This window comes from Cetorhinus maximus, chromosome 19 (assembly GCF_964194155.1).
Source record: "Cetorhinus maximus chromosome 19, sCetMax3.hap1.1, whole genome shotgun sequence".
Lineage (NCBI taxonomy): Eukaryota > Metazoa > Chordata > Chondrichthyes > Lamniformes > Cetorhinidae > Cetorhinus > Cetorhinus maximus.
Window position 1 is genome coordinate 46,718,028 of NC_135897.1, and position 11,695 is coordinate 46,729,722.

General features: G+C 47.1%; 1 protein-coding gene across 1 annotated transcript in view; it reads right to left on the reverse strand.

Annotated features, from left to right (window-relative positions):
- The window catches only part of LOC144694188 (transient receptor potential cation channel subfamily V member 6-like), a 50,432-nt gene extending 38,737 nt beyond the window's left edge, over positions 1-11,695 (reverse strand). The window contains exons 1-2 of the mRNA XM_078564544.1: positions 11,522-11,695; positions 10,463-10,621 (exon numbers count right to left, since the gene is read on the reverse strand). Coding sequence (XP_078420670.1) covers positions 10,463-10,547 — 85 coding nt within the window. The 5' untranslated portion in view covers positions 10,548-10,621; positions 11,522-11,695. The remainder of the gene's footprint in view (positions 1-10,462; positions 10,622-11,521) is intronic.

The following is an 11,695-nucleotide window of genomic DNA, read 5'->3' on the forward strand; positions in this document are numbered from 1 at the left end:
CTGCCCTTGTCCTCCAGATGGTAGTGGTCATGGGTTTGGAAGGTCTTAGAGTGTGAGTGGCAAATGTGATGGAGGCACCATCTGGGCAAGGGGGTCAGCCCTGGCTGCTTGGAGTGAGTGTATGGCGGCTCCAGGGTCACGAATCGGATGAGCCCTGCAAGGTATTCCTCAGGTGGGGGTGGCCAGGCTGCAATGGCGATGCAGGTACAGGGTGGACTAATCAATGCTCCTCTCTCCTTTCAGGAGAAGACAGCACACAATAATACAGAGTGGCTGTGGACTGGTGGAGGGCAACCCCACCTTCTCATCATCACCAGATACGAGCAGGAGGTTCTCGAGCTGGAGAGGCGCCATGCGCCCAGGCCAAGCAGCCGCGGCTAAGAGTGCCGTGCACTGAGGTTACAATGTCGCTCCCTCCCTCCCAGTCGGGGCCAGCACCGGCTCCATGGGCCAGAGGACGCACGCCAAGGTCATCAAGGCCAACAAGACAGCAGAGTGAGCAGGGTGCCTCCATGCCAGTGCCAGCGAGGGGGGAATACCTAGATGTAGCTCATTCACGCATAAGCGTAAATCATCTTGGACACAACATGGGCTCATCACTAGTGGTTTTCTTTTGCCCCACGTGTGTTGTTTTTAAGTTGGTGTGCTGTTCAACACCTTTTAATGTACTTTGATTTCTGTATGACAAGTTGCCAATCATTAAGTGTTGGTTCTCAACAAGCCTCTGGGTGCTTCATTAGTTTTACAGGTGAAGGGAACGCATGATGTTATGAGTGACTTGTTTGTCATTGAGCTTTATTGACAAGGCACATAGTTCATGTTGCTGACCAGGCAAATGTTGCTCTCAGGTATCGAGTATGGAGCCTGGAGCCCTGGCATGTGTTGGTGGTTCATCTGTGGTAGGCTAGCTGAAGGAGGGTTGGATCAAAGCCTCCCGGGTGTCCCTGCCTCCCTGGAGGTTGCCCGGCTCGGCGTCTATCCCCTCACCGTTCTCCTGACCGTGCTCATCCTCAGACTCACTACTGGACACAGCGTCTAGAGCCAGAGCATCTGCGTCCACATCTTCTTCCTCCACTGCATCCCCCCTTTCCAGCACCAGATTGTGGAGAGCGCAGCATGCAACTACTATCGGTGACACACGATCTGGGGGGTATTGGAGTGCGCCCCCTGAACGGTCCAGGCATCAGAAGCACATCTTGAGAAGATTGATGGTTCTCTCTACCATGGCCCTTGTGGAGACATGGCTCCGATTATACTGCTGCTCGGTCTCTGTTCTTGGGCAGCGGAGAGGCGTCATGAGCCACCTTCTGAGGGGATGGCCCTTGTCACCCAGCAGCCATCCACCCAGCCGGGCTGGAGCACTGAAGAGCCTCAGCACCTGGGAACGTCTGAGGATGTCGGCATCGTGGGAGCTGCCTGGGTACCTTGCACAGACTTGTAGAATCAGCATCCTATGGTCACACACTATCTGCACGTTCATGGAGTGGAAGCCCTTCCTGTTGATGAAGGCACCCGGCTCACCTGCTGGCACCTTGATGGCCACATGTGTACAGTCTATTGCACCCTGGACGCAGGGGAACCCAGCAATTGTGGCAAAACCTCTGGCTCGCTCTGCCTGGCTGGCCTCATCCGATCGGTAGTGAATGAAAGTCAATGTATGCCTGAACAGAGCTTCTGTCACCAGCTTGACACAAGTGTGGACAGCTAATTGGGAGACTCCATAAAGATCACCCACCGACCCCTGGAAAGAGCCGGAGGTTTAGAGGTTGAGGGCAGCTATGACCTTCAGAGCCACTGGCATGCGGTGTCCACCCACACAGTTGGAGCTGATCGCAGAGCCGATCATCTGACAGGTGGAGCTCACTGTCTCCCTTGAGGGGCGGAGCCTCCTTTGGCACTACACCTCAGACATATTGAGGTAGCTGCATCACCACCCGTAAACCCTGGCAGCAGGATAGTGGCGTCTTCCACCTTGGACTTCCTGTTGGCCCTGCATCCCTTGTACTTGCGTCTGTCCTCCAACAGGTGGCTCCCCTGGAGCTGAATATGGACTTCTGGCCTCTTCCCCCTTCTGCCCCTCTCTTCGTCCTCAGAGGAGGTGCCTCCAGCGGAGAGCACAATCCCCATTCCCAAGGTAAGGGTAGGCTGTCTGGTACCTGGAAGACTCCAGTGTTATGATTCCTCCAGAATTCTGAACTGAAGCCTGTTCTTTCTATCAAAGCAGCTCTGAATCGAAGTGAAGTTGTCCTGTTCACATAAGCAAGTAGCAGTAAGTAATAAACTAAAGTTCTATCTACTCGCATTAGTGAGCCCACTCACCCCTATTATCACGCCTGTGGATGAGGTTTTTAAAAATGTGGCCTACCCGCCTGCCCGTTGTGCCCATGCGACACACTGAAAATTGCATGGGCTGCAAAAAATCATCTTCAATTGCTACCTTAAGGGCCTTTACTGGCCCGTTAATTAATGGCGGGCGCGCCTCAGAACTCAGTTTGCCCGCCTTCTAAAATATCGCTATGGCGTGGGGTGACATTGGGACGTACGCCCGACGTCATCGTGTGTCATTTTACACGTCAGTGTGTTGGGCCCGCCCCTACACGTCAACCGGAAAATTCTGCCCCTGGAAATTTTTGGATGATGGCCTCTTGGACAACAATACAATATAGGATTGTCTTTTGGCACTTACAACAGCCACAACAATCTTCTTCTGTGCTAGGTGTGACTAACCAGTGGAGAATTTTCCCTGATTCCCATTGACTTCCATTTTACAAAGGCTCCTTGATGCCAGGCTTGGTCAAATGCTGCAGTCTCACCTCACCTCACCTCTAGAATTCAGCTGTTTTTTCCATGTTTGTACCAAGGTTGTAATGAGATCTGAAGCTGAGTGCTCCCGTAAGAACCCAAACTGAGCATCAGTGGGCAGGCTATTGCTTTGTGAGTGCCACTTGATAGTACTATCAATGACACTTTCCATCACTTTGCTGATGATTGAGAGTAGATTGATGGATTGGTAATTGGCCGGGTTGAATTTGGCCTGCTTTTTGTGGACAGGATATACCTGGGCAATTTTCCACCTTGTCGGCTACATGTCATTGCTGCAGATGTACTGGAACAGCTTGGCAAGGGGTGTGGCTAGTTCTGGAAATCAACTCTTCAGTATTACTGCCGGGATGTTGCCAGGGTCCCTTGCACTTGCTTATCCAGTGCCTTCAGCTGCTTCTTAATGTCACATAGAATTGACTGAAGACTGGCATTTATGATGCTAGGGACCTCAGGAGGAGGCCGAGAATCTTCATCCACTCAGAACTCCTAGCTGAAGATGGTTGCAAATGCTTCAGCCTTGTATTTTGCACTGACATCTGGGCTCCTCTATCATTGAGGATGGGGATGTTCGTGGAACTTCTCCTTGTTAGTTTTTTATTTGTCTACCATCCTTCATGACTGGATGTGGCAGGACTGAAGCAGGACTGGATCTTATCCAGTTGTGGGATCACTTTGCTCTGTCTATCACATGTTGCATTTATGTCATTCTGCATTGTAACTTCAGCAAGTTCAAACCTCATGTTTAGGTATGCCCTATGCTGCTCCTGGCATTCCCTGCTACACTCTTTATTGAATCAGGACTGGTCCCTCGGCTTGATTAGTAGGGGATATGTGGGGCTATGAGGTTACAGGTTGTGGTTGAATACAATTCTACTGCTGCTGAAGGCCCACAGTGCCCCACGGATGCCGTTTTGAGCTGTTCTAAATCTATCCCATGTAGCACAGTGTAGTGCCACACAAGATGGAGGGTATCCTCAATGTGAAAAGGGACTTCGTCTTCACTGTGCAGTGATTACTCCTACTATTATTGTCTTGAACAGATGCATTTGTGACAGGTAGATTAGTGAGGGTGAGGCCAAGTAGGCTTCTCCCTTCTGTTGGTTCTTTCACTACATGCTGCAGGCCCAGTTTGGCAGATATTTCCTTCAGGACTCAGCCAGCTTGGGCAATAGTGGTGCTACTGAGCTATTCCTTGTGATGAACATTGAAATTCCACACCAAAAGTACATTGTAGGCCCTTGGTACCCTCAGTGCTTTTTCCAAGTCATAGTTACAGTTATTACAGTACAGAAGGAGGCCATTCTGCCCATTGAGTCCATGGAATGGTTTAACATGGAGGAACAATAATTCATCTGCTGATGGAGAGCAGTGGGTTGCAATTAGGAGCTTTCCTTGCTCATGTTTGACATGATGCCATGAGACTTCATGAGATCCGGAGTCAATGTTGAGGACTTAACTTCTCAAATAGAATATCACAGATTCCAACTAATAGTCTCACTTCTTGCTCTTTCCTCTAGCCCTTCAAATCTTTCCCTTTCAAGTATTTATCCAATTACCTTTTGTAAGTTACTTTTGAATCTGTTTCCTCCATCTTAGCAAGTATTTAAAAAAAATTAATTTATGGGATGTGGGCACCACTGGTTAAGCCAGCATTCATTGCCCATCCCTAGTTGCCCTTGAGAAGGTGGTGGTGAGTTGCCTTCTTGAACCGCTGCAGTCCATGTGGTGTAGGTACACCCACAGTGCTGTTAGGGAGTTCCAGGATTTTGACCCAGCGACAGTGAAGGAACAGCGATATATTTCCAAGTCAGGATGGTGAGTGATTTGAAGTGGAACTTGCAGGTGGTGATGTTCCCATCTGTCTGCTGCCCTAGTCCTTCTAGATGGTGGTGGTCGTGGGTTTGGAAGGTGTAGTTAATGGACCCTTGGTGAGTTTCTGTAGTGCATCTTGTAGATGGTACACACAGCTGCCACTGTGCGTTGGTGGTGGAGGGAGTAAATGTTGTGGATGGGGTACCAATTAAATGGGCTGCTTTGTCCTGGATGGTGTCAAACTTCTTAAGTGTCGTTGGAGTTGCACCCATCTAGGCAAGTATTCCTTTACTTGTGGCTTGTGCCTTGTAGATGGTGGACAGGCTTTGGTGAGTCAGGAGGTAAGTTACTCGCTGCAGGATTCCTAGCCTCTGTCCTGCTTTTATAGACACAGTATTTACTTGACTGGTCCGGTTCAGTTTCTGGTCAATGGTAACCCCCAGGATGTTGATAGTGGGGGATTCTACGTACGGAGGGGAGGGTGAGTAGATTGGGCCTGTACTCACTGGAGTTTAGAAGATTGAGAGGTGACCTTATTGAAACATATAAGATTCTTAGGGGGCTTGACAGGGTAGATGCTGAGAAGTTGTTTTCCCTTGTGGGAGAGTCTAGGGCCAGAGGACATAATCTCAGAGTAAGGGATCACCCATTTAAGACGGAAATGAGGAGGAATTTCTTCTCTCAGAGGGTAGTTAACCTGTGGAATTCTTTACCACAGAGGACTGTAGAGGCTGGGTCATTAAGTGTATTCAAGGCTGAGATAGACAGTTTTTTAAACAGTAAGGGAATCAAAGGTTATGGGGAAAAGGCAGGAAAGTGGAGTTGGAGATTATCAGATCAGCCATGATCTCATTGAATGGTGGAGCAGACTCAATGGGCCGAATAGCCTAATTCTGCTCCTATGTCTTATGGTCAAATCCATTGAATGTCAAGGGGCAATGGTTAGATTCTGTCCTTTTGATCATTGCCTGACGCTGTGTGGTGCGAACATTACTTGCCACTTGTCAGCACAAGTCTGGATATTGTCCAGGTCTTGCTGCATTTGGACATGGACCGCTTCAGTATCTGAGGAGTCGCGAACGTTGCTAAACATTGTGCAGTCATCAGCGAACATCCCCATTTCCGACCTTATGTTGGAAGGAAGGTCATTGATGAAGTAGCTGAAGATGGTTGGGCCTAGGACACTACCCTGAGGAACTCCTGCAGTGATGTCCTGGAACTAAGATGATTGGCCTCCAAAAACCACAACCATCTTACTTTGTGATAGGTATGACTCCAACCAGTGGAGAGTTTTCCCCCTGATTCCCATTGACACCAGTCTTTCTCGGGCTCCTTGATGCCACACTCGGTCAAATCCTGCCTTGATGTCAAGGGCAGTCACTCTCACCTCACCTCTGGGGTTCAGCTCTTTTGTCCAAGTTTGACCTAAAGCTGTAATGAGGTCAGGAGCTGAGTAACCATGGCAGAACCCAAACTGAGTGTCAGCGAGCAGGTTATTGTTAAGCAAGTGCCGCTTGAGAGCACTATTGATGACCCCTTCCATTACTTTATTGATGGTCGAGAGTAAACTGATGGGGCGGTAATTGGCCGGGTTGGATTTGTCGTTTTTTGTGTACAAGACATACCTGGGCAATTTTCCACATAACTGGGTAGATGCCAGCATTGTAGATGTACTGGAACAGCTTGGCTAGGGTCGCGGCAAGCTCTGGAGCACAAGTCTTCAGCACTATTGTGGAATATTGTCAGGGCCCATAGCCTTTGCAGCATCCAGTGCCTTCTGTCATTTCTTGATATCACATGGAGTAAATCGAATTGGCTGAAGACTGGCATCAGTGATGCTGGGGACCTCCGGAGGAGGCCGAGATGGATCATCCATTTGGCACTTCTGGCTGAAGATTGTTGCAAATGCTTCAGCCTTATGTTTTGCACTAATGTGCTGGGCTCCCCCATCATTGAGTTGTTTAATATTCCACCACCATTCACGACTGGATGTGGCAGGACTGCAGAGCTTAGATCTGATCTGTTGGTTGTGGAATCACTTATCATCATTTGCTGCTTATGCTGTTTGACACATCAGTTTTAGGTATGCCTGGTGCTGCTCCTGGAATGTCCTCCTGCACTCTTCATTGAACCATGGTTGATCTGCTGGCTTGATGGTAATGGTAGAGTTGGGGGATATGCCAGACCTTGTGGTTGAGTACAATTATGCTGCTGCTGCTGATGGCCCACAAAGCCTCATGGTTGCCCAGTCTTGAGATGCTAAATCTGTTCAAAATCTATCCCATTTAGCATGGTGGTAGCACAACACAATGGAGGGTACCCTCAATGTGAAGATGGGACTTTGCCTCCACAAAGCCTGTGCGGTGGTCACTCCTACTGATACTGTCATGGACCGATGCATCTGTGGCAAGCAGGTTGGTGACGATGAGGTCAAGCATGTGTTTCCCTCTTGTTGGTTCTTGCCACAGACCCAGCCTAGCAGCTGTCCGTTAGGACTTGGTCAATTTGGTCTGTAGTGGTGCTACCGAGCCACTCTTGGTGATGGACATTGAAGTCCCCCACCCAGAGTACATTCTGCACCCTGCCACCCTCAGTGCTTCCTCCAAGTGGTGTTCAACATGGAGGAGTACAGTTCATCAGCTGAGGGGGTATGGTATATGGTAATCAGCCAGAGGTTTCCTTGTCCATGTTTGACCTTGTGCCATGAGGCTTCAGGTGGTCTGGAGTCAGTGTTGAGAATCCCAGGGCAACACTCCCCTGACTGTATACCATGGTGCTGCCACCTCTGGTGATGGTGGTGTCTGGGACATTATCTGTAAGTTATGATTCCGTGAGGATGACTATATCAGGCTGTTGCTTGACTAGTCTGTGAGACAGCTCTCCCAATTTTGGCACTAGCCCCCAGATGTTAGTAAGAAGGATTTTGGAGGGTCGACAGGGCTAAGTTTGCCATTGTTGTTTCCAGTGCCTATGACACTCCTTATTGACTTGTTTTTAGCAGTTTAATACAACTGAGTGACAATTTATTTGGCTGTTTCAGAGGGCAGTTAAGAGTCAACCACAGACCAGGTAAGGCCAGCAGATTTCCTTCCCTTAAGGGCATTAGTGAACCAGATAGATTTTTACAAAAGTCACCAATGGTTTCATGGTCATCATTAGACTTTAATTCCAGATATTGATTGAATTCAATTTCTCCCATCTGCCATGGGATTCTAACCCTGGTCCCTAGAGCATTAACCTGGGTCTCTGGATTACTAGTCCGGTGAGAATAATACTATGACACCGCCTCCCCCATGTTCCATGTACCGCAATCCAGATCATAAAAACTCATTCTATAAAATGAGCCTCTCTCTTCTGATTCTTATTCCAATTATTTTAAGTCTGTGTCCTCTGGTTACCAACCCTCCTGCAGTGGAAAAATTTTCTCCTTATTTACTCTATCAACATCCCTCATACTTCTGAACATTTCGGTTAATATTCCCCTTAACCTTCTGTACTTTAAAGAGAACATTACCAGTTTCTCTAGACTTTCCATGCAATTGAAGTTCCTCACCCCTGCTATAATTCTGATAAATCTCCTCTGCAATCCCACCACAGCCTTGACATCCTTCCTAACAGTACATCTTATAAGAAATTTCTAAAGTGTAGTGTCAAAATCAGACACAATACTCTAGGTGATGCCTAACCATTGATTTATAAAGATTTAGTATAAGCACTATGTTTTTGTACTCTCTTCTATTTTTAAAGTCAAAGATCTGATATGCTTTTTTAAAAAGCTTTTGTCCTGTCACCGTCAAAGATCTATGTATGTAAATCTCCGGGTCTCACTGTTCCTAAACGCCCTTTAACATTGCACCATTTAGTTTATAGTCTCTCCTCAATCTTCTTCCAAAAATTTAAAGTCTATGTATAAATTATATTTTTACTGGATTAAGTAAATTGTGTGTTTTAATTTTCACATTTAATTTTTTTCAAACATAAGTTCATGATTTCATTCCAGTGTTTACACACAATACCATTCACCAGCTTTTGTAAGTCCAGAAGAGCATTTCTAATAACAGCCACCGTTACAGTGTTAGCTTCAGTTTTGATAGTTCATGCCTAAAAACAAGTTTAAACTTCTTACCTTATACTCTCTTATTGATCATTTCTGCGAAAGCTCTCACAACACAGTGTGGCATTGACACTAGGTCTTAGAGGACAGGCTGTGGGTATATGTGACAAATTGTTTTGACAACACACAGGCCAATTTCTTGCTATGGGTTCTGTGTATTATTGGAAATGTAATGATTGTTTCAGTAACTAACAAGAAACACCAGTCTAACCAATTCTATCATGATATTTCCTTGGCATTTAAATTGAACTTGCTAAAGGTAAAACTAAATTGCATATCAAAACAGAATGGAACATCAGTTGTAATAAAAACAAAAAACTGCAGATGCTGGAAATCCAAAACAAGAACTAAAACAGAAATACCTGGAAAAACTCAGCAGGTCTGGCAGCATCGGCGGAGAAGAGCACAGTTGACGTTTCGAGTCCTCATGACATGTTCAGTTCAAGGGTCATGAGGACTCGAAACGTCAACTGTGCTCTTCTCCGCCGATGCTGCCAGACCTGCTGAGTTTTTCCAGGTATTTCTGTTTCTGTTTTGGAACATCAGTTGTTTGCGCTGCTATAATCTTTATACTAGATCACCCATATATGACTATTTCTGGCAGTTGGTACTTAGCTTTCAAAGATATTGGGTGTTTGATTGAGCAAGAAAAGTGGCACAATGCTGGGCCATATTTTCCATGTGTGCACAGATTGAAGGACCGATTGCTGTACTGTTGTGAGACCCTGGGAGCCCCTTTGAGGACTGACATCCTTACCAAAACGACAACAGTCTGAGCCTGCAGGGCAACAAGCTGAGATTTCATGACCCCAGTCTGAGCTTCTAATAGAGCATTCAGGCTTTGGGTGGCTTCTGCCTGTGCTGCAATGGAAGCTGAGACATCGGTAATCTGATACTGCATCATGGTTGGTGTTAACGATATATCAATTGGAAGTTAATTGTACTCAGGGCATGAATTCGGGACTCACTTGTGCTTATATATATATATATATAGTAGCAGTCTAAAATTGTGGTTGATGGATTTGAGTTGCATAACATGTATTGTGTGTCTCTGTAAATAAAAGATTGCAACTGTGTAAAGAGCAGGCTCCTTTATCCTCCTGCATGAGTTCTAACAGACGTGTCTGCAATTGCTTTCACGGAGTTTAGGATGGGCTCCAAGCTCTGCACAAAACCTTATGCAAAATGGGTACTGGACTCCCCCCATGCTCCTTGACAGTGACAGCAGGCTATCTGGCAGGCCAACTAAAGCATTAATCATCTTTGTGCGTATACCCACCAGTCTTTTTCTGTATGGTACTCCAGTGCAACCTGGCCCTCCAACGAATTGGCACCCACTCAATCTTTTTCCCCTGGCCTGGCTGCAATCCACTCACACCCGAAGAATCACCGCGTGCAGATCCCACCTCTAATGCTAGCTGCCCTCTAATTACATGTAGTGCCAGTAACTGAGCGGCTGAGTGTCAGATCGAGTGATAGTTTCTTCGTCATCAGTCTCTTCCCCCTCTAGGCATTCAGCCTCCCGCACCATTGGCCTGTAGGCTACAGTTCTTGGGTATCTGATAGCATAAAGGCACAAGGGTAGGGTTGGGGTAAGTGAAGGTGGGGAACGCAAGAGGTGCATGGTTACACCACCTGCAGCTTTTAAATCATAACAGATTGCAGGATGAGGGTGAAGTGGAGTGTGAGAAGGTAGACTAGGAAGGAACATACCATTATCTTCAAAGGTTTCAGCCCTGCCACTGGCCACTGCCTCAGTGCCAACCACTCCAATTATTGCTGGTACCATCTCTTCCATGGGGGTGAGCGCATGCAGCCCTGCCTGTCCCTGCTGGTTAGCCGTTGCTGCCTCCTATTTTGGATCACCTTGTCCTGCAAGAGAGGGACATGTGTTGGTTAGTGTGGTGCAATGTGTTTGTGTGATGTGCCTGCTACAGTTGAATAGCTGACAGTGGGTGCAAGCTATGAATGAGTGTGTGGGGCTTGCAGTAATAAGCGTGTGAGGGTGGGATTAGGCTACTAAGCTATGAGCTGTGGTTGACAGAGATTGTCCATCAGCAAGTGAAAGGGCTCTGGTGAATGGAGCAGTGGTGGATTCTTGTGAGGATGCTTTCACTGACCTTGACCACCCATGTGAGGTCATTAAATTTCTTGCAGCACTGCGTTCAGCTATCAGGATTAGACCGCTGGCATCGACCACAATGGTTATCTGCTCCCACTGCCTTCTCATACCTGTCTCGAGGATCTCTGAGGAAGAAGACCTCACTCCTCCTTAGCAACTCCTGCACCAAGGTCTCCATCATGGGAATCCCAAAACCTTAGGGCACACTCTTTGGCCTGCTGCACCACTTCTGTAGGTTCTTACTGGTCTTCAACTCTTCAGTACCCAGTTCCAGCCCTTGCTCCAGCCAGAATGCACCTCGCCTTTGAGAGGTGTGGGCTGGCTTTAAAGTAATGCAGGCTAAGTGGAAAGTGTGCTAGCCTCGCATGAACCTAGGCCCCCTGTTGAGAAATCCAGCCATTCATTCAGTGCTAGGCTGCATGTGACAATCATTCTAATTAACAGCCTGCACAAAGTTTGCATACTGCCTATGTCACTTTGAACACGTGCAGGTTAATCATGCATCGCAATCCCCATGCCTAATTTCGAGGGCTATCCAATTTAGCCCCCATAAACCTGTGGATAATTGAGACAATGAGATATGCCTTCTCACAGTGACATGACATTAACACATTCCAAACTACAGGAAGTTTTGTGCTGTAGCTCCATACCTTGTGGTCCATCTCATTAGAAACCAGCTCTGCTGGTCCAAATTCACTGCATCTTTGGTTTTTACATCACAGAGCAGAGCTGCTCATCCCAGCCATTTTCTGATCTACCAGTTGAAAAACAGATCCATAGTGCAAACTCTCAGCACCCACAAATCTTCAATTGCAATTAAGTTC